The sequence below is a fragment of the Canis lupus genome, chromosome 18, assembly GCF_011100685.1.
Source record: "Canis lupus familiaris isolate Mischka breed German Shepherd chromosome 18, alternate assembly UU_Cfam_GSD_1.0, whole genome shotgun sequence".
Lineage (NCBI taxonomy): Eukaryota > Metazoa > Chordata > Mammalia > Carnivora > Canidae > Canis > Canis lupus.
In genome coordinates, this window is record NC_049239.1 from 1,634,294 (window position 1) to 1,656,232 (window position 21,939).

The window sequence follows — 21,939 nt, forward strand, 5'->3', positions numbered from 1 at the left end:
TACATTCTTAGAATAGCTCCTACTGGGGGGGAGTGGGGGGCAGAAGGTATATTTCAAGGATGGGAGTGGGTGAGAAGCTTCCCATGCCGGAGTCCAGCTTACAGTCACATCTTCTTGATGACTTCCTCCAACAAAAATCAGTTGCCCTGTGTCCTTTCTCATTTGTGATTTTAGTTTATTTGAATCTTCTTTTTTTCTGAGTCAGTCTAGCTAAAGGTTTGCCAATTTTTTTTTATGTTCCCCAAAAAACAACTTTTGCTTTCATTGATTCTGTTGGGTTTTTTTATTTTATCTCTATGGTGATCTTTATTATTTCTTTCTGCTAGATTTGGGTTTAGTTTCTTTTTTTGTAGCTCCTTAAGTTACAAATTTAGGTTGTTTACTTGAGATCTTTTTTCATTAATATAAGTATTTAGGGATCCCTGGGTGGCGCAGCGGTTTGGCGCCTGCCTTTGGCCCAGGGTGCGATCCTGGAGACCTGGGATCGAATCCCACGTCGGGCTCCCGGTGCATGGAGCCTGCCTATGTCTCTGCCTCTCTCTCTCTCTCTCTCTCTCTGTGACTATCATAAATAAATAAATTTAAAAAAATAAGTATTCTTATAAATTTCTCTTTTAGCTTTACTTTTATTGAATCCCATAACTTCTGTTGTATTATGTTTTTGTTTTCATTTGTCTCAAGATAATTTCTAATTTTCCATAGGATTTCTTCTTTATTTAGGGATGTGATGTTTAATTTTCACATATTGATTTGTAGTTTCATTCCATTTTATCAATTTCTACTTTAATTCCATTGTGATCAGAAAATATACTTTGTATTATTTCAGTTTTTTAAAATTTATGAAGACCTATTTTGTGGCCTACAATATAACCCATTCTTTTTAAAAAAAGATTTATTTATTTATTCATCAGAGATAGAGGCAGAGACATGGGCAGAAGGAGAAGCACAGAATTCGATCCTGCCGGGATCATGCCCTGAGCCAAAGACAGACATCTCAACCGCTGAGCCAGCCAGGCATCCCATAATCTGTTCCATGTGCACTTGAGAAAAATATGTATTTTGCTTGGGGATCCTGTTGGATAAAGTGTTCTGTATATCCTTTTGGGTCAAATTTTTGAGTCCTCTATTTCTTTTTCATTTATTTATTTATTTATCTTATTTTTTATTTTTTATTTTTTTTAGATTTTATTTATTTGAGAGAGACACAGAGAGTATGAGTGGAGAGAGGGAGAAGCAGACTTCACGCTGAACAGGGAGTCGTATGCGAGGCTCCATCCTAGGACCCTGAGATCATGACTCAAGCCAAAGGAAGATGATGCTTAACCAACTGAGCCACCCAGGCACCCCAAGTCCTCTATTTCCTTGATGATCTTTGTCTAGTTGTTCTATCCATTACTGAAAGAGTATTAAAGTCTCCAACTATTATTGTAGAGTTATTTCTCCTTTCAATTCTGTCAATATTTGTGTCATGTATCTTGAAGATCAATGTTTGGTGCATATAGGTAAAATAGAGAACAGAAAAGCAGAAAAAAAATCAACTAAACCTGAAAATACTTCTTTGAAAATAACACGATTGGCCTACTGTTAGCTATATTGAGAAAAAAAACTCAGAGAAGACTACTAACAATGGTATTTTAGATGTTGAAAAAACATATTCCTAGCCATTAGAGGAGAGAAAACACATGAATGAGAAAATATCAATAGAATAATCCTTAAATCTTTCTTTTAAGGTTCTGTTTCTTTAAAAGCAGCACATTATGGAAATGTTTTATAATAATAGGACCTATGGAAAAATAGTGTTCATGGCAGACCTCTCCAAACTCATACAATTTCATGGGTTACATACAAAACCAACTTACGATGAAAATATCACATTTTCAAATATGTTAAATCCCTAATAAGTGAAGAAATCGTGTAGTGGTTTCCCTGACAAAGGACTTGATACTGGTTTGATGGCCTGAAAGTGGTGAAGTGAGGCTGTACATTGTGAAGTAGACATGAGCGATCGCTGATCCCAAAAGTGGCCCTTGGCAATTCACTGCTTCCTATGTGTGCCTGCTTCCCCTCCTACCATGAGATGAGTGAGGTCTGTTTCCTTCCCACATTGACTCTGCGCTTCAGCCTATAAGATGTTAGCAAGTGGAGACTTGTTTTAGTACTTGCACATTGGGATTGGGCCTCTTGTGATTCTCCCTCTAAATTCTTAGTCACTATTTTGTGAACAATTCAACATAGGCCCATAGGAAGAAAAAAATAACAAAAAGCAAGGTACTGGTCAGCTGCTCCAGCTGAGCTCCCCAGTAACAGTCAACACCCACTCTGACAAGTGGGTGAGATAATTTTGGACTTCTGGAGCTCTCCCACATGACATGTAGCACCCCAACTAGCTTCAGAGTCCTGGAGGACAATGAATGGTTGTTTTGAGATCCTAGGCTTCGGAGTGCTTTGTCTTGCAGCAGTAGATACTGAAGGCAACGGAAATGACCTCATCTTATTTAGGTGTGAATGTCGTGACCCTGACATTCATAGTTGTAATTCAGTGTCCTGTTCCCTATCTCTCTGGCTTACAAATCAAATTTTAGGTTCTGTTCTACTTTCCTCCTTTTTCAAAGCCTCTGCTTCAATGGCAGCAAATCTGAAGGAACCACAGAGTGCCATCCTCCTGCTGTTGGCATGGTAGTCCTCTGGAGCATTTCTTTCGGCCAGCTGTGTTGCAGACAGAATTATCCTTATTCTCAAAACTGAAATAATCATGGGGTTCAGCACTGCCTTTCTCACTGTGGCTTGACCTCTCACCTATGCCTCGATGTTTTCTATTGCTGCTGTGACGAAGTGCCTTAGACTTAGCAGCCTAACACAAAACCCATTCATTAGCTCCCAGTTTTGTGAGAAGTCTGAGCAGGGGCAACTGGTTTTCTGTTCAGGACCTCACTGCCCAAACCTGCAGCATCTGGGGAAGATCTACTGTAGGCTTGTTCAGGTTGTGCAGAATCTGGTTTCTGGCACTAGAGGTGTTAGTTTCCTCGCCCTCAGACAGCCAGGGATGCTCCTCTCCTGGAGGCTGCTCCCTCCCACGCTGCCTCCTCCGTCTTCCAAGCCAACAGCGGTGTGTCGAGGCCTCCTCGGCCTCTAATGTCTCTGACTTCCCCTTTGTCATGGTGAGATCATGTATCATCTTCAGGAAGATGTTCTTATCTCCCCACAGTGTGGCTGAGCTCCTGTTCTTCCTCTGCCCTCTCACAGCACTCAGTGCAAGTATTATTACAGTTGCTGCAGGACATGGGAATCATCTACTTACGTGACTCTTTTCCATTTGTTCATCTCAGCATCAGGAACCCCTTCTGCCTTGGTGTACACACCTACCTCCATTTATGGCGCAGTAAATACTTGTTGAAGTCAGTGTGCATGTTTGCTAGTCTCTTAGGACATCTATTGTGAGATGATAAGTTATCTGCATAGTAACCTGATTCCTTTGTGTTGCCACCATCCCCAAAACATCCACATGCTCATCACATTCATAGTACCCAACAGGCCTCTTCAAGTAATGAGTAATAACAAATAATTCTGCACTATTATAATTATCCTAACATGTACATTCCAGAGCTATTCAGTTCTCACTGCTAAGAAAAGTTGTTAGATAATCCATTGGAAGTTAACATCAGTTAACATCACACAGTTTAGCTTTCTACTAGGAAGTATGTCTGGTGAAAGAAAAGTGTATCACATTTTTAACCCAAAGCACATACATTTTTGTTTTCAGGTTGGACAAGCCCACTGAAAGTTCCTCATTTACAACCTCGTCATGAAGCATGCTCAGTAAATCACACGTATGCATTTGATGAAGAAGCAACATGTACAGTAAGATGTCCTTGATTATGTTATACAGTATTTGTAATTTTATTGTCTGTATGTGTGATATTTCATGCAAAAAAATAGCTACCATTTAATAAGTGCTGCTTAGGTGCCAGGCACCGCGCGGCCCTTCACAGTGATTGCATATCACATATGATCTTGTGCTTCCTACAATAGTCAAGGGAGGAGCCATGTGCCCTTTACAGGCAAAGGCATCCGCCTCCAGTAGCGGTGAGTGGTGGCCACTGAATGGCTGACAGCCACCTGGAGGGCTGCACCTCCCACGCTGTCCCCTCAGACTTTGGCCGATGGCTGCCTTATTTCCTTGAGGAAATAGACCTAAAGCTAAGCTGGGTCCTGCTAAGGACCTTGTCATTGTCACTCACTAGCTTCTTGTCCTGCTTCCACCCTACTCTTCATCTAGATTGCTCCTACATGTATTACCCCACAAAAATCCTGTCTCCATCCCCTCTTCTGGACAAGGCAATGTTGCTATCCCCACTTTATTTAACAAGGCTAATCCCCAGTGATGTTAACTAATTGACTTTTAACCACACAGTAAATATGAAACCAAAATTTAAACCTAGGTATCCTTCTGAATTTAAGGACTGTGTTATTAACCATTTTTCTATGTGGATTGTTTAGTTCCTAAAACCATGATATTTAAATGACTCAATGACCCCAAGGGATATACAGATAGCTCAAGGTTTTTTCTTTCTTTAAAAAAAATGACTTTATTGAGATATATTTCATACAGCACAAAAGTCATCCTTTTAAAGTGTTCAGTTTTTTTAAAAGATTCAGAATCTTTTAAAAGATACAGAATTGAGCAATGTCACCACAATCTAATTCTAGAACATTATCATCACCCCGAAGAGAAACCCCATACCCATTAGCAGTAAAGATGTGAATACTTTTAAGGAATCAGTTTCCATTTCGGTAAGTCTCATATGTACTCCTTACTAAAATTGATCTGCCTGCTAATTTATCTGCAGTTATGGTGTTAAATTTATTTCTACTTTTCCCACCTCTTCCTTCACGATTGCCCATTCTGATTTTACCGTAGAGGGGATTGGGGCATACCTCCCACAACCATCAGTTGTACTATACAGGACATGACTAAGGAGCAACAAGGGCATTCAAAATACATGTCATCAGTTCCTCCTTTATCAAGACATCATGCACCCATGCCAAGGCTTCCTGCTTTTTCTTGTCTATAGAGTTTTCTTTTATATATATACATATATATATATTTTTTTTCTTAATAAGAAAATCTTGGCCTTAGAAATGCAAGTATTTTGGCCTGTTTTGAGCCATTCTAAACCAAGATAAAATGCAGAATTTGGTTGCAAGGGTAAAGAAAATGTGTACTATAATAGTCTCACGTATTCCATCTCCAGACTTCTCAAAGTGTTCATTGCTCCTGTAGGTAAATCCTTTGAGAGCTAATCAAAGTAAATGTTATAAGAAATTGAAGGCATTGGTGCCTTTTGTTTTTCATTTAAGCTGCAAATTCATGGCAAGTCTCCATGCTTTATCTAGTTACCATTTTAGAGTTAGAATATTGAAGTAGGTGTGTGTCATGTAAATGCTTATTCACATACTTATTCAAAGTCAAAATAAATTTAGACTTTCTGTTGCAGAAAATAAATCTGGATATTTTACTTCCAGTAGTGGAAGCTAACCAGGTAACATGGGACAATACTTGTAATGGAAAACAACTTAATTAGTATTTCTTTTTCCTTAAAATATCAAAAAGCTAATAGAGAAAAGTGACTAGGTCAACGAAAGGATAGAAACTAATATTTAAGCCTAGCGCTCAAATTTCTGCATGCCACTTTGGCTATGCAGAAATTTGCCATTTTAGGAGGGGTAACTACAACTTTGAGCTGGACCTTGTAGTCTCATAAGTATAAAAGATCAAAAGTTGGAACTGATCTCTGAAAATAATCCACTGCTTCAGGATGAATACATCCACCGCATGTTCATTCCTGGGGTCTCCTGCAGGGTCCCCTCCCATTCCCTGCTGTACATTGGGCGCTAGGGCTCCACACAAGCACCACATACCACAGCAACACAGCTGTCGGTTTTCATCCCAGCACCAACGCAAATGGCAGCACAATTTTCAAGAGAGAGCCAAAGCATGAAAGACACAAGAATGGAAAGAAATAGTAAATTCCTGATTTTTTTCCACATTGTTTATGGTAATTCGTTGTTTGGAATCTGGACATCAACAGTCATTTTTTGTCAGCTCTTGTGAAATGTGAGGAAATTCTAGGAAGTTGAGGCGTTTATGATGTTGATGGTGATGAAGGACCTTAATGTGAATGATGCTAAAGTATTAGGACGTAAAGGAAGATCTTCTTCGATGTCTTGTCATAGAACCTAAGAAATATCTAGCATTGGTAGAGAGGTTCCCATTGAAACAAATTCCAAGAATACTGAAGATGAAGCCAAATAGCAAATTCAGTCCCTTCTTTATGAAATAGTACACACAAAACATGTAGAGAACAGAAAGAGTAAAATATTACATCTGCAAGAGAATAGATACTATTAAGATTTCTTTGACAAAATGGTGTTAAGTAATACATTTGAGGATCTGAAAACCAACGTTTCATAAAGAAATTGAAGATACATAAAATATAGAAGTGGCAGCTTATAAAGACTAATCAGGAAAGAGAAAAGATGGTGTATTGGAGAAAAATCCAGGTACCAATGAAAGAGTATACCATGATATCCATGATATACTAAAATGATGATGAACAATAATATGAACCACCAGAAAATGAGAAGGCATAAATTTCAGATACTGCTAGTGAAGATTGGATACAGGTTCAGAAGAATTAGTTGTCTCCCTAATGAAGAACAATAAGGACACACAAATTTCAGAATCTCTGCCCCTAAAAGAAGAGGACCATTCCTATCCACACATTACCCAGCAACCTCATCAATACGTTACCCACAGAACATGGCTGATTGTGACAGATCTTGCGAATTGCTGAGCTCACATTAAAAGATATTTTAAGTGAATTGTTATCAATCCTAATTTAGTATACTTTTTAGAAGTGAAAAATTTAAGTGATTCTGCATTCCCACGTCTCTTCTTTCTGACAATGCATCCACTGGTTTTACTTGCTTGCTTGTTCTGTCTCTAACACTCTTACTCATGTTTACCAATAGTTCTTATCTATATTTATATGTGATTTTTCAGAGAAGATATAGATATTATACTGATGATGTTGCAGCAGTTGATTTGGCAAAGATTCAATGCTTATTAGGATAGGACATCAACAATGTTAGATTGATATGGGGGACCTGTATGCTAAACATAGATTTCTTTTTAATCTGTTGAGGCACTGAAATATTTGTTCATGACTCTTGCTGGTAAGAAGTCATTATATTGGGGAATTTAGTATAGACAAAACTACATATAGTAGAATAAGGCAGCACAATTAACAACTTGATCTAATAGACATATATAAATATATGTTTTCGCAAGGACCATTAATGAAAATTACCACATACTGTACCATAAAACAACCAGAAATTTTTTAAATATTCAATTTTTAAAATTTTTGTCTTATATATTTATTTAACCTTTTATTTTAATTTCATAATGATTAACATATAGTGTTATATTGGTGTCAGGTGTACAATATAGTGATCCATCAATTCTATATATTACTCAAATATTTTAAATCATACAAGGTATGTTCTTTGACTACAAGACAATTATGACAGATCAATACACCCCAGAAAATCTTGTATTTGGAAATGTAAAAATATATTTATGAATGAGTCATGGGCCAAAGAAAAATCATAGAGGAAGGAAATAATAAAGATAATATAATAAGGAAATAGAAGACAAACATTTTTTAAAATCGCCAATGCCAGGAGTTAGTTTATTGAAAAAAAAATTGATGACTATCTGCCAATGCTGATCAAAAAGAACAAAAAATATAGCAATTAAGGGGCTAAATATAATGGCAGCTGCATAAAACTGTGCTCCCCAACATGGCCTAAAAGCAATGCAGAATAAGACAAACGATAACACACAAAAACCATACCTTCAATACACATAAAAGAGAAGTATAAACTTCAAATTACTGCAAGTTAAAAAAGAAAGAAAACACAAAATCCTAACAAGTTGTGCTTCAAGCTCTTAACAGAACCTTTTTGTTGTTGTTGTTGTTTGTTTTTTGTCTTTGTAAATGAGGAAAACCTTGAAAAATAAAAATGCATGGTAGGGAGAAGCCAGCCTAGGATTGATCTAACAAACACTGATGGAAGACAAAGGAGACTTTCCATCTGCAGAGAAGGAATTTAAAAAGCATACATGATTTGAGGTGGCATTGTGAACAGCAATATTATGTAAGAGAAGAAGTTTAAAAGAAAGGAGAGTCACCCTTTGGAGGTTGGGTGACGAAAAGAAAAAAAGTGAGGGAAAGAGGAACAGTTAATATTGTGAAAGACAAAAAGAATAAACTGGCAGTCACAGAACCCATCTGGTAACAATCGGCGGCCAGAAGAAAACTTTATTCGAGAAAGTCTGTACTTTGCAACGCTGACAGGAGGGGGCAGCATTGAACTAAGAATATTGCAAACCTCAGCAACTTCCACCAAGGGAAGGGAAGAAAACAGGATATACCTCTTCCCAGGAAACTGTAACAACACAGAAAATGAGAATCAAAATACTTCAACGAAAAGAAGAATCAGAGTTAGAACCAAAATACTTTGATAAGAACACAAAATACCAAATCATCTATAAAACAGAAGAAAACTGTGCTGTAATACTCCAAACTGAATTATATGTTTCAAACAAGCATTTGAGGATGTGAAAAGCTGCCTTCCTACAGAAATTCAAAAATTAAATACAAATAGAATTGACCGTAAAAAATGAAAGAAATGGAAAACTCATCCAGAAATTAAGAATTACACAGCCCAAGAGAAGAGATTCAAATAAAAATTTAAAGAAGGACAGGGGCGCCTGGGTGGCTCAATCGGTTAAGCATTTGACTCTTGATTTCAGCTCAGGTCATGACTCAGGGTCGTGAGGCCAAGCAGCGTGTCTGGCTCTGCTCCAAGTGGGGAGTCTGCTGAGAGCCTTTCTCCCTCTCCCTCTGCCTCTCCACCACCACTTATGTGCTCCCTTTCTCTTTCTCTGTCTCTCTCTCAAATAAATAAATCTTTATAAAAAAAGTTAAGAAGGGACATTGAGGAAAGGCAGGAAAGAGTCCAATAGAAAAAAGGAGATGGATCCACTAAAAATATCTATGTGAAACTGATTGAGATGAAAGATAGTCAAAGGAGAAATGGTATCCATGTCGGTGGAACCCCCGGAAGGAAAAAACCAATCAATTGAATAGAATTAGTAGGTTCAACCAGGGTTTGTCAACCTTGAACCATTGACATTTTGGGTTAGAAAATTCTCTGCCATGAAAGACTACTGTGTGCAATGTAGAATAACTAGCAGCATTCTGACTTCTGCCCATAGGTGTTGGGAGCACCCTCCTGGTGAGTGACAGTCCCTTCTCCAAAGCTAGAAAATGAACAGCAAAGTAAACCAGAAGAAAGTACAAAAAAACCTTTAAAAATAAATAAGAAAAGATATAAATGAAGTAGAGGAGATGGAGTTTCAGGTGCTGCATTTACTTTTCTGCCTTAAACACATAGAAAATTGGAAAAAATATGAGAAATAACAGTTTCCGGACACTGAAGGATTGGCATCCCAGAGGGAAAATAAGCATGTGAAAATAAGCGTGTCACTCGCTCTCTGCCTGTAGGCAGTTTCCAAGCTTCAGTCCAGGGAAACTAAGCCCATGCCTTCTTGAGTTGAGAAGGCTGAGATTGGAGTTCTGGGAGCCCAAGGCATCCGGAGTCTGCAGACTAGGGCCGCAGAGAGCAGGGAGCCGCAGAGACAGAGCTCTGGAGAGCTGGTGCAAAGGGCGTGCAGGTCCACGAGCAGTGCTCTGTGCAGTGCCAACAGGAAAGAAACGACTGGCGGGGAGGAGGCCCATGCTGTAGAGCGCTGCATGGTCGTGGTCGCTCTCTGAAGCTTGGACAGGGCAGAGGACGGGTCGGGCCCCCGCAGGCTGGATGAGGGAACTTGTAGAACACTTTGTTAGCCCCCCTCCAGTGTCTCCGTGGACTTGCCCCAGGGTGTGAAAAGCACCTGCTGATTTTGATTCCTTAACTTTGTGCTGGAACATAACCTAACAGTATCTAAGAATACAACAAGCTTTAGCAACCAACAACCCAAGTACTCAAAAACCCATAAGTACTCAAAAGAAAGTAATTTACACACTGAGAAGTAGGAAGATATCACCCCTAGTCGGGAGGAACACCGAGTCAAATACCGGACCTGGAAGCAGTAGATGTGAAGGAACAGCAGACAAGGATATAAAACAGCCACTGCAGATATGTCCCATCCATTCAGGTGGGAGAGGAAACCACAACTGTGGAGATGGGGAAAATGCACAACATAAACAAAGCTCGAGGACATTTGGACACGAAAAACACAAGGTCTAAAATGACCCATGAATGGATATAGCTTTAAGAGCAGATCAGACACGGCAGGATAAACGGTTGGTAACGTTGAAAACATAGCTGCAACTATCCAAAATGAAATAGAACACAAATAAATAAAACATCAGTTAGCTGTGGGATGATATCATACTGTTTAATACACATGTAACAGAAAAAAAAGAAAGTGGGAAAAATATTTGGAGAAACAACGGCCAATGTTGTTCCCAACTGATTTTAAATCCACAGACCTCAGAAACTCAACAAATGCCAAGCTGTATAAAGATAAAGGAAACCACGCACATAAATTATATTGTTGGAAAACAGCGATAAAAAGGACATCTTAGGGAACCCTGGGTGGCGCAGCGGTTTGGTGCCTGCCTTTGGCCCAGGGCGCGATCCTGGAGACCCGGGATCGAATCCCACATCGGGCTCCCGGTGCATGGAGCCTGCTTCTCCCTCTGCCTATGTCTCTGCCTCTCTCTCTCTCTCTCTCTCTCTGTAACTATCATAAATAAATAAAAATTTTAAAAAAAGGAAAAAGGACATCTTAAAACAGCTAGAGGAAAAAAATGGGTTATATACAGGGGAACACATACAAGAATGACAGCAGGTTCTTATCAGAATCTGTGCATGCTACAAGAATTTGGAGACATATTTTACATATCAAAAATGTTAATTAAGAATACATTAGCCAGCAGGACGCCTGGGTGGCTCTGTCAGTTAAACATCCGATTCTTGGTTTTGGCTCAGCTCATGATCTCAGGGTGGTGACCTCAAGTCCCACGTCAGGTGCCACACTCAGCATGGAGTCTGCTTGCGATTCTCTCTCTCCTGCTGCGCCTCTCCTGCTTGCGCTCTCTCTCTCTCTCTCTCAAATAAATATATCTTTTTAAAAAAAAGAATACATTAACCAGCAATAACGAATTTCAAAAAGAAAGAGTAGACATTTTCAGAAAAATAAAGCTGAGGGATCTATTGCCAACAGACATGAAGGAGGTACTTTAGACAAAAGAATATAGTGTCTGTGAAAATTTGAGTTTGTACAATGGAATGAAATTGAGGTCAAGAGAAATGGTAAATGTGTAGGTAAATAGAAAATGCTATTTTTCATTTTGAAATTCTTTGAATTTCAAATATCATTGAATGCTTAAACCGACAATAGTAGCAACGTATTTTGTGGGTACAGTACATGCAGACCTAAATTGTACAACAATAGCACCAGGGAGATAAGGATGAAAATAGGCATATGCTATGGTAATTTTTTACACTATTCATGAAGTGGTGTAATATTATCCTTTAAACCCTAGAATTAAAGATGTATAAGTCTTAGAGTGACTTAGAAGCTAATCTATCAATCAACCAATCATAGGCAATAAGCTAGTAGGAGGAAACAAAATGAAATTTGAAAAAGAGAAAAACGGGGCACCCAAGTGGCTCAGCAGTTGAGCGTCTGCCTTTGGCCCAGGGTGTGACCTCAGGGTCCTGGGATCAAGTCCTACATCGGGCTCCCTGCAGGGCACCTGCTTCCCCCTCTGCCTGTGTCTCTGCCTCTTTCTGTCTGTCTATCATGAATAAATAAATACAATCTTTTAAAAAAAGAAAAAGAAAAAAACACCTCAAATAATACAAAAGAAAGTAGCATAAAAGGAAAAGAAAAAGATGAAACAAGCAGTAAATACAGCTGCATTTAAACCAAATTACGTCAGGTGTTATATTAGCTACAATTTAATATAATGAAATTGAAAGTCAGCAATTTTTATGTTGGATAAAAAAAATCAATGCCTAACTATATATGCTGACTACAAGAAAACCATGTTAAATAGAAATAGAAGTGTAAGATGGGAAAACCTTGTGTATTCTCTTATTAAGTTGTTTTGTAGTTTCAGTGGAATCAAAATCAATATCTTAGCTGTATTTATGTGGAATTGGACAAGTTCTTTGTCAAGTAGATACAGAGAAGCAAAGGATCAGAAATGACCAAAAGTATCATTAACTAAAGGGAAAAAAATCAATGCTCATTTATGATCAAAACTCTCAGCAAATTAGACTTGGATGAGAACATCTTCAATGTGATATAGAGCATCTGTGAAAAACCTGAAGCTAAAGTAAATGATGAAAAAAGACCAAATGTCTTTCTCTGAATATCAGGAAGAAGACAAAAGTGTCTGCTATCATCACTACCATTTTCCATTTAGTGGAGGAGATAGCAATTGCAAAAAGGCAAGAAAAAGAAATAGAAACCATAAATATCGGAAAGAAAGAAGAAAAACCATCTCGTGTAGAGATGACAGGATGATATTGAGGGTTTTTTTTTTAAGATTATTTATTTGAGAGAAAGAGAGAGAGAATGAGTGGGAGGGGGAGAGAGAGAGGAAGAAAGAATTTCAAGCAAACTTCATGCTCAGTGCAGAGCCTGACGCAGGGCTTGATCTCAGGAACCTGAGATAATGACCTGAACCTAAACCAAGAGTCAGATGCTCAATTAACTGTGCCAACTAGGCACCTCTGATGTGATGATATTTGTAAGAAATCCTTAGAAATCTTCAAAGAAACTGCTAGATGTAATGTTGAATTTATCAGAGACATAGGCTTATTGTTAATGTACAAAAATCAATTGTAATCTTACATATAAGAAGCAAACAACTAGAAAATGAAAGTTTAAAAGACTCCATTGACAGTAATACCAAGAACCACATAAGATTTAATAAAATACATGATTTTTTTTTCCACTGAAAACTTTGGTACATTACTGAGTGAAATAAATTAACAAGGACATAAATAAGTGGAAAATAAACCAGGTTAATGGGCTGGAGGATTTGTTGATATAGTAATACTTCTCCAATTGATCTGTAGATTCAATGCAAACCCTATCAAAATCCTAAGAAGCTGTTTTGTGGAAATTTACAAGCCTATTATAAAATCTCTATGAATTGAAAAATCTAAAGTGGCTAAAACAATTTTGGATAGAAAGAATACAGTTAGAGGATTTGTGCTACCTGATTTTAAGTCTTACTATAAAGTTACAATAATCAATACCAGTTAACAAAGTGATTGACAAATGGAGCAATGGGAAATATAGTCCAGGAACAGAGTCCTCTACCTGCATTGCCATTGATTTTTTTTTAAAAAATGTGCCAAGATATTTTAATGGAGAAAGAAAACTACTGAAACAACTGGATATCCTTCTGAGAAAAAAAGTCAAGTTTTATTTTATTACCATATACAAAAAGTTTTACTACATTACCATATACAAAAAAATAACCTAAAATGGATAATAACCTCAACATAAAATTAAGATTATAAAACTTTTTGAAATAGTTGAATTTTTAAAAGACATCATTAAGAAAATGAAACAATGGGAGAAATATCCACAATCATATATCTAGAACATATAAAGATGTCTTAAAATTAGTAATAACAAGATGAACAACCCAAATGAAAGATGACTAAAAGATCTGAACAGACATTTCTCTCTCACACACACACACACACACACACACATACACAGCAGAAGAATGACAAATAAACAGTGAAAAGATACTTAACATGCTGAGTTATCAGTAAATATAATTTAAAATATCATATATCCTTACAATGGCTAAAATTAAAACAACTGAAAATTCCAAGTGTGGCAAGGATACAGAACAGTGGGACTCACACACTGATGCTGGGAAATGTAAAATGGTAACTACTTTGGAAACTCTCAAACATGTTGTAAGATTGACATATACCTATGCCAGTCATGTAACAGCCAATTCCACTGCTAGATATTTGGCCAAGACAAATTTAAATATATGTCCACACAAAAACTTGGACATTAAAGTTGAAATCAGCTTTACTCTGTAACAGTCTAAAAATGGAAACTAAATGTTTATGTGCATGTGAAAGAATGAACAGATATGGTATATCCATACAATGGAATAGTAGTTAGCAATCAAAAGGACCAAACTAATGATACATGCAACAAGATGAATGAATCTCAAAATCATGCAGTCAGAAACAAAATATTACATACCACTGATTCTACTTGAATGAAATTCTAAAAATTCAAACCAATACAGAGTGACAAAAAATAGACCACCTGTCGCCCTGGCCTGGGATGAGAGGTAGATGTGAATGGCCAAGGAGCATGAGAATCTTTTAGCAAAATGTAAACGCTCTAAATATTGTGTGTTATGAGTGGTTGTACATAATTCATCAAATTGTATGGGTTAATGGGTTACATTCATTGCAAGTACACTATACCTCAATACAGTTTATTTTTTATTAAAAAATGGTATTTATGCCAATGAAGTTGACAACTTAGATAAAACAAATTCCTTAAAAACACAACTTACCAAAACTGACATGAGAAAACCTCAATAGACCTGTGTCTATGAAAATAGTTGCATTGATTATCAAGACATTTTCTACAGAGAAAACTCTATACTGGGGTAGTTTTACTAATGAATAAGGTAAAATATTTAAGGGAGAAATAATATCATCATATCCAAATAATAGATTTCAGGACAACAGAGCCCTGTCACCAAAATACAAAAACTATATTACAACAAAAAATTATAGTCTAATATACCTACAAACAAACAAAACAATACCTAATAATATTTGATTAAGTTAAATTTGGCAATATATAAAATGGATAATACATCATGATGAAGTAGAGACTATCCCAAGATTGCAAGATTGGCTTACCATTCAGAATTCAATGAATGCGATTTATTGTATTAACAGAATTTAAATATACATTTATATATTATTATTATCTCTGTCAATGATTGAAAGCCAAAATATAAAAAAAATAATTTTTTTCTAGTGAGTAGAAAGTGGAAAATAAGATTATAAAAATTCCACTACAATAACATTTTAGAAACTATAACATTAGGGAAAAATTTAATAAAAGATATTCAAAGCTCTGCACTAAAAACTATCTCAAAATGCTGAGACAAATAAAAGGAGACCTAACAACATTCAGAAATAGATCATTTTCATGTAGTGGAAAATTCAGTGTTTTTTAAGATATCAATATTCAAATTAAGCTCCAAATAGTTGCAGTGCTTTCCCTAACATAATTCTTCTGTGCTTTTTTTGTGCAAAGTTGCTTTTGTCTCTGAAATTTACATTAATTTACATCTTGAAAAAAATCATGCAGTAAGAAACTTAATCTACCTGATTTGAAGACCCACTGTAATGCTGCAAGAAAGACAGTATTGTTTTGGTGTAATAATAGAGAAATCAACCGAAAAGAATTGAGAGTCCAGAAATAGACTGGTTTTACACAAAAGTAACAAGACGGTTCAATGGTTTACACACAATATTTTCAACAAATAGTCTCTGAACAGCTGGACATCCATGTGGAAGAGGAGTCTTTATCCCTTTCTCAAAAATTGCTTTGTGCTGGTCAATGACCTAAACTGAAAAACTAGCTGGAAGAAGCTTCTAAAACAAAATGCAAGATAAAATATCTGCAACGTTGGTTGGCAAAAATCTCTCACAGAGGATGTCAAAATCACTATGCTTTGAAAAAATTCATTCTGTTAACATTAAAGTCTTTTGGTCTTTGGACCACTGTTAAGAAAACACAAATGTGAACCACAAACTGGAAGAAAATGCTTGCAATATCTGTCAAAGGTCTGTGAGCCGGGATATATAAAGAATTGCCACAACTTCATAGCAAAAAGATTTTTTTAAATCCCTCAAGACTGAAATAAATGTTTCATGAAAAAAGATGTATGTGTCCAATAGGCCCATGAAAAGGTGGTCAACATTTTCAGTTGTGAGGGAAGTGCAAATAGAAACCAAAACAAAATACTACTGAATACCCACCAGAATGTCTAAAACTAAGATGCTTGAAAACCATCAGGAAGTTAGTATGATGTAAAAAAAGCAAGCAAATAATTCTTTGCCTCAGTATTTTTTAATATGTGTATAATTTGAAATGATTTTTTTTTTCAAGTTAAAGTTGCTTGCCAACATTGTATGTTGGTGAAGACGGAGAGCAACTGGACTTCTGATACTTTTGGTGTATCTTATAAAGTGACACATCTATCCCAGGACCCAGTAATTCTATTTTTAAGTATTTACCCAATAAAATCAAAGTCTGTGTCCACAAAACAACTTGTACAAGAATGCTTGTAGCAGCTTAATTAATATGTACACAAAAAAATCAATCAAAAGGAAAATGGATTAATAGATCATAGAACAGAATAGTATTCAATAAAAACAAAAGGGTAAACCACTGATATAGACCAGAGAACATGGGAGAAGCTTAACAATATTAAAAGCCAATATTAAGGGGCAGCTGGGGTGCTCAGTGGCTTAAGTGTCCGAATCTTGATTTCAGCTCAGGTCATGATCTCAGGGTCAGGATATTGAGCCTTGTGTCTGGCTCCAAGCTCAGCAGGAGTCCGTTTGAGACTTTTCTCTGTCCCTCTCCCTCTGCCCCTCCCCTCCCAATAAATAAATAAATCCTTGTTAAAGAGCCAATATTCATAAGCACAAAAAAAGTCAGGCTCAAAGGGTACATACCTCCTGATTCCAATTACATGAAGGTCAGGAGCAAGCAAAAACTAAGTTTTAGTAATAGAAAATAGAATAGTGGCAGCCTACAGAGAGTGAAGATTGATTGAAAGTAGAAATGAAGTATTTGGAGAGATGACAAAAGCATTCTATATTTTGCCTGAGGTATTGGTTATATGACTTTCTAATTTAAGTCAAACTGGTTAAATCGCACAGTAGAAATCTACACCTTTTCCTGTATGTAAATCTCACAGTTCTAGAATTCAGGATTAAGAAGCTTCCTTTCAGAATTATCAAAAAATGAGCTTTTCCCACAAATCCTCCCTATCACCTCCTATCACCACATGGAAATACTACAGATATGTTCTAATGCTGCATATATTTTAAAAGTAATACTTAGCTGAGCTCAAAAGCAAGAGGAGAGAGAGGAAGATCCAGTTTCCAAAAGGAAGAGAAAGTTCAGTTCTAAAAATAGATGTGCAGCTTAAATTACATTTGTGTTGGATGCAGCTTTGGAGAACGGAGACCCAAATATGTTGCAGTTGGGACACTATGAAAATTCATTTCTCTTTTACGTAACAATCCATAGGTCCTGGACTAGCCGGCAGATCTAGTCTATGATATTTTCCTAGACACATTCTGTTGGGCATCAGGATAGGATAGAAGCAAAATCAAAGAGGGACATCTTCCCCTTTTAAAGACTTATTCCAGAAAATGGACACAGCACTTTAAATGATGTTGGCAGAACTCAATATTGCACTAGCTGCAAAGGAATTGTGAAAAACTCATTTTTAATCTAAGGTCCTGGGTCCAAATAAAAATGAGCTTCTTTTACTATAGAAATGGGGAATGAAATTGGGTTAGCTAAAAGCCAAAGAGTCATGGGCTAGAATCTGAATATCCACATAGGAACAGGCATCTGAAATCTCATGGTGGATATTTGGAATTGAGTTTTCTGTGTAAATACAGGTACTACCAAGGCCTATCTCAGCAAAGAGTAGGAATTTGAATGAATCTTTACACACCGGAAGGAAGTTGGCCATCTGACCAAGACAATAAATGGGAAAATTCAGCATTTTATTCATGAGGAAATAGAAACTTTGGTCTGTACCACGTGGATACATGGATCACGATTTCTTAGTACACATGTAGTGTGGGAATGCCACATTCTAAAATCAAAAAAAAAAAGAAGAAAAGATTTTGTATCCAGAAACCATAAACGATGCTCTGAGGGAACATTTCCACAAAGTGGCATCAACATGCAAGATCCCACAGGGAAAAACTATCACTAAACCAAATCACAGTCAAAATCATACTCTGTGCGTGAAAAGGGTCATTTGTGAGACAATATCAGCAGGTATGACAGAGCAGGACCTCTCACCCAAAGAGCCTCAGATAATAGAGCCATCTGAATACACATTAATTTTCGAGAAATAGAAGTTCTAAGGAAAGAACAGGACTTAAGGAAAAGAAGAGGCAGATATGAAAAAGAAACAAATAAGATTCTTTAAAATCAAGCATTTCTCTTAAAATACATCATTAAACATTTTTGCTTCCTCTGTGGCAGAGTAAGCTCCTAAGAGCCTAACCCTCCCACCAATAACAACTGCAGACTCTGATGAAATACCCATCCATTGGATCAAGACCCCTGGTGATGGAACAAAATCAGGCAAATTTCAGAGTTGAACCCTAGATGGTGAACTCAGGGTGCTTTTCCCATTGTGGAAGGTGGGCTACATTCAGGAAACTGGAGTGATTACAAATTCAATAGAAATCTCTGTCTTTCTACCTAAAGAGATGGAAGAATGGAGCATGTCCCAAGAATGAAAGGAAAGACTCCAGAACAGGAGGCACCTGGAGAGGGAGCCATAGTTCCATGTGTGAACTCAGCCCAAGTCCAGTTGATCCCTGGACTATCTGCTCAAAACAGACCCTAAGCAGTTCTGTCAAAGGCAAACAAGGTACTGACCTAAGATCTGACTATTACCCAAAATGCTCTCAGGAATAATGCAGAATCCTGTGACTTCTCCACATAAAATGTACAACCTCCAATTAAAAAATCCAAAATTATTTAACATATAATAACCATGGAAAATGGGATCAGCACACATGGAAATATGCTAGATGCTAGAATTATAAGACAGGGATTTTTGTTTTTAAGACTTTAGTTATTTGAGAAGGACAGAGAGAGCGCAGGAGCAGGGAGGGCAGAGGGAGAGGGAGAAGCAGACTCCCCGCTGAGCAGGGAGCTGACACAGGGCTCCTGCATATGGGGACTTGGAGATCATGACCTGAGCTGAAGGCAGACCCTTAACTGGCTGAGCCATCCTGTCACCCCCAGACAGGGATTTTAATACAGTTGTTGTAACTGTGCTCTGTGACATAGTAGAGAATATATTCATAATCACAAGACAGGAACTTTCATCAAGGAAATAGAATATAAAAAAAGAGCCAAAGGGAAATTTTAGAACTAAAATTTCCAAATCTTAAATAGAAATGATATGGGCTTAATAGCAGGAAGGCTATGACAAGGAAAATATTAAGGATTTAAAAATAGAACTTGGAGAGGGTGAAAAAAAAGAATAAAAAATAAATGAAAAGAATCTCAGAGACCTATGGAACATTATGAAAAAGTTAACACTAATTGTAGTCCAAGCATAAAGGTAAAGGAAAATGCAACAGAAAATAATATTTGAAGAAATAATTACTGAAACTTCCCCAAATTTGGTGAAAGATATATATTTACAATTTTCAAGAGGCCTATTGAATTCCAAACAGAACAAAATTTTTTTCAAAAAGCCCAGGCATCTGATATTCAGATGCAAAAGATACGAAGAGAACTTTGAGAGCAGCAAGAGAAAAATAAGTTGAAATATTACAGGCTTCTTTCTAATCACACTACTGAAACAAGAAGACGGTAGAGCGACATATTTACAAAAGAAAGAAACAAAAAAAAAAGAAAGAAACACATCACACAAGAACACTACATCTAGAAACTCTCACTTTCAATGATGAAGGCTATGTTGGTCTTCTACTGCTGTTATAAAAAATTAACATTAATTCAGTGGCTAAGAAAATATAAATCCAGCATTTTATACTTCCGGAGGTCAGAGTAAAAAATGGGTCTCACTGAGCTAAAATCAAGATGTTGGCAAGGTTGCATTTCTTCTAGAAACTCTTAAGTAGAATCCCATTTTCTTGCCACCTGCATCCTTTGGCTCATGGGTCTTGTCTTCATCTTCAAAGCCAGCAGTGACAGGTTGAGTTCTTCCCTTATCTGACTACTCTTCTGCCTTGACTTTCTACTTTTAGGGACCCTAAGATTACTTTGTGCCCATCTGAATGTCTAGGACAATTTTCCGATTTTAAATTCACCTGATTAGCAACTTTAAATCCATCTGCAATCCAAATTACCTTTCTCTGTGCAAGATAACATATGCAATTTCCAGGGATTAGGACCTGGAAGAATCTGGGGGCCTCATTATATTGAACATATTAAAAGATTATGTAACGAAATTTGCAAGAAGAGAAGAATGAAGGAAGTAAATTTACAATGAACATGCACTACAAGAAATCTTGTCTATTTAATAAGATTATTTTTCCTTTTAATTTCTTTAAAGTATACATAACTGTTTAAAACAGGAGTCTAATATTGTTCTCTGAAGTGTATTATGAATGTAGATATAGTATATGTGACAACTAATAGAATAAGGAATGGTGAGGTGTGGTAAATGGACTAGTGGTTGTGACATTTGTACATTTTATGTGAATTGGTACAATATCAACTCCCAAGTGACTGTGGAAAGTTAAAGACATCTAATTTAATCTCTAAAACACAGAAATGTACTATAATGGGGTATCATTAAAGAGCCGCCCAATGACAGAAATTGGAATTCTAAAAGACCCCACTCATTTCAATAATATAAGGAAGGAAGAAAAAGGGAACAGAGGAGCAGAAACATTGGGACAAATAGACAACTATTATGAAATGGTACATCTAATCCTAATATATCAATTGTTAGATTAAATGCTAATATACTAAACATTTCAGCTGAAAGGCAGAGATTATCAGGGTGGATAACAAAGCAAGATACAACTATGTGATTGACAAGAGGTACACTTTCAATATGAAGATAGAAATAGGCTGAAAGTAAATGAATAGAAAGCATATCAATACAAATGATATATTTATCATAATCATATGCTGGAGCATAAAACAAGTCTTCATATCTTTAAATGTATTGGAATAATTCTATTTGTGTTCTTAAACCACCACAGAGTTAAATTAAAAATAAATAACCATGAGATATTTAGAAAGACATCGAATGCTTTTAAATTAAAAATCATTCTTCTAAATAATCCATAAGGTCAATGAAGAAATCATAAGAAAACTTAGAAAATGTTTTAAGTTGAACAATGATGAAAATATAAGCTATCAAATCTTGTATAATGCAGTTAGAAGTCTGCTGAAAAGAAAAAAAATAGCCTTTTATGCTTATATTACGAAACAAGGAAGTTCTGAAAATTCAAGATTAATGATTAAGGAACCAGAAGAATGTTAAAACAAAAAGAAGAGAGCAGATTAAAAAGATAAGAGTAGAAATCAATGAAAAGAGAAAAGATATGTTAAGAGAGAAAACTTAAAGCTAAAAGCTGTTTCTTTGAAAAGATCAATGAAAGTGATAGTTATTTTATTAGTATGATCAAGAAAAAGAGAGAGAACACATATTACCAACATTGGAAATGAAAAAGTTTATTACTGCTGATTCGCAAAGCAAAATAAAATATTATGAACTACCGTATGCCAGTTCATTTAGTATCTTAGATTAAACGAACAAATCCCTTTAGAAATACAACTTACTAAAATCGTTACTAAATGAAATAGAACACATGAGTGCCCCCAGTGTATTAAATAAATTTAATTTTTCTGATCAAAAAGCTGCCCGCAGTGAAACACTAGGATCAGATGATTTCACTGCTGAATTTTGTCAAACATTCTCAGAAGAAATCACATCAATCTAAGTTATTTCAGAAAATAGAAGAAAG

General features: G+C 36.4%; 1 protein-coding gene across 31 annotated transcripts in view; it reads left to right on the forward strand.

Annotated features, from left to right (window-relative positions):
* SPATA48 (spermatogenesis associated 48) overlaps positions 1–21,939 on the forward strand; it is a 63,488-nt gene that overhangs the window by 7,090 nt on the left and 34,459 nt on the right. For 20 of the 31 annotated variants that reach the window (XR_005372998.1, XR_005372999.1, XR_005373000.1 and 17 more), the window contains 2 exons: positions 3,761–3,858; positions 4,708–4,791. Coding sequence is in view for 22 of the 31 variants with exons in the window: in XM_038562570.1 (XP_038418498.1) it covers positions 3,761–3,858; positions 4,708–4,791 (182 nt within the window). In the remaining 9 variants the exon portion in view is untranslated. Of the gene's footprint in view, positions 1–1,182; positions 3,380–3,760; positions 3,859–4,707; positions 4,792–21,939 lie in introns of all 31 variants that reach the window. The other 11 variants (XM_038562574.1, XM_038562563.1, XM_038562575.1 and 8 more) reach the window with 3 other exon arrangements.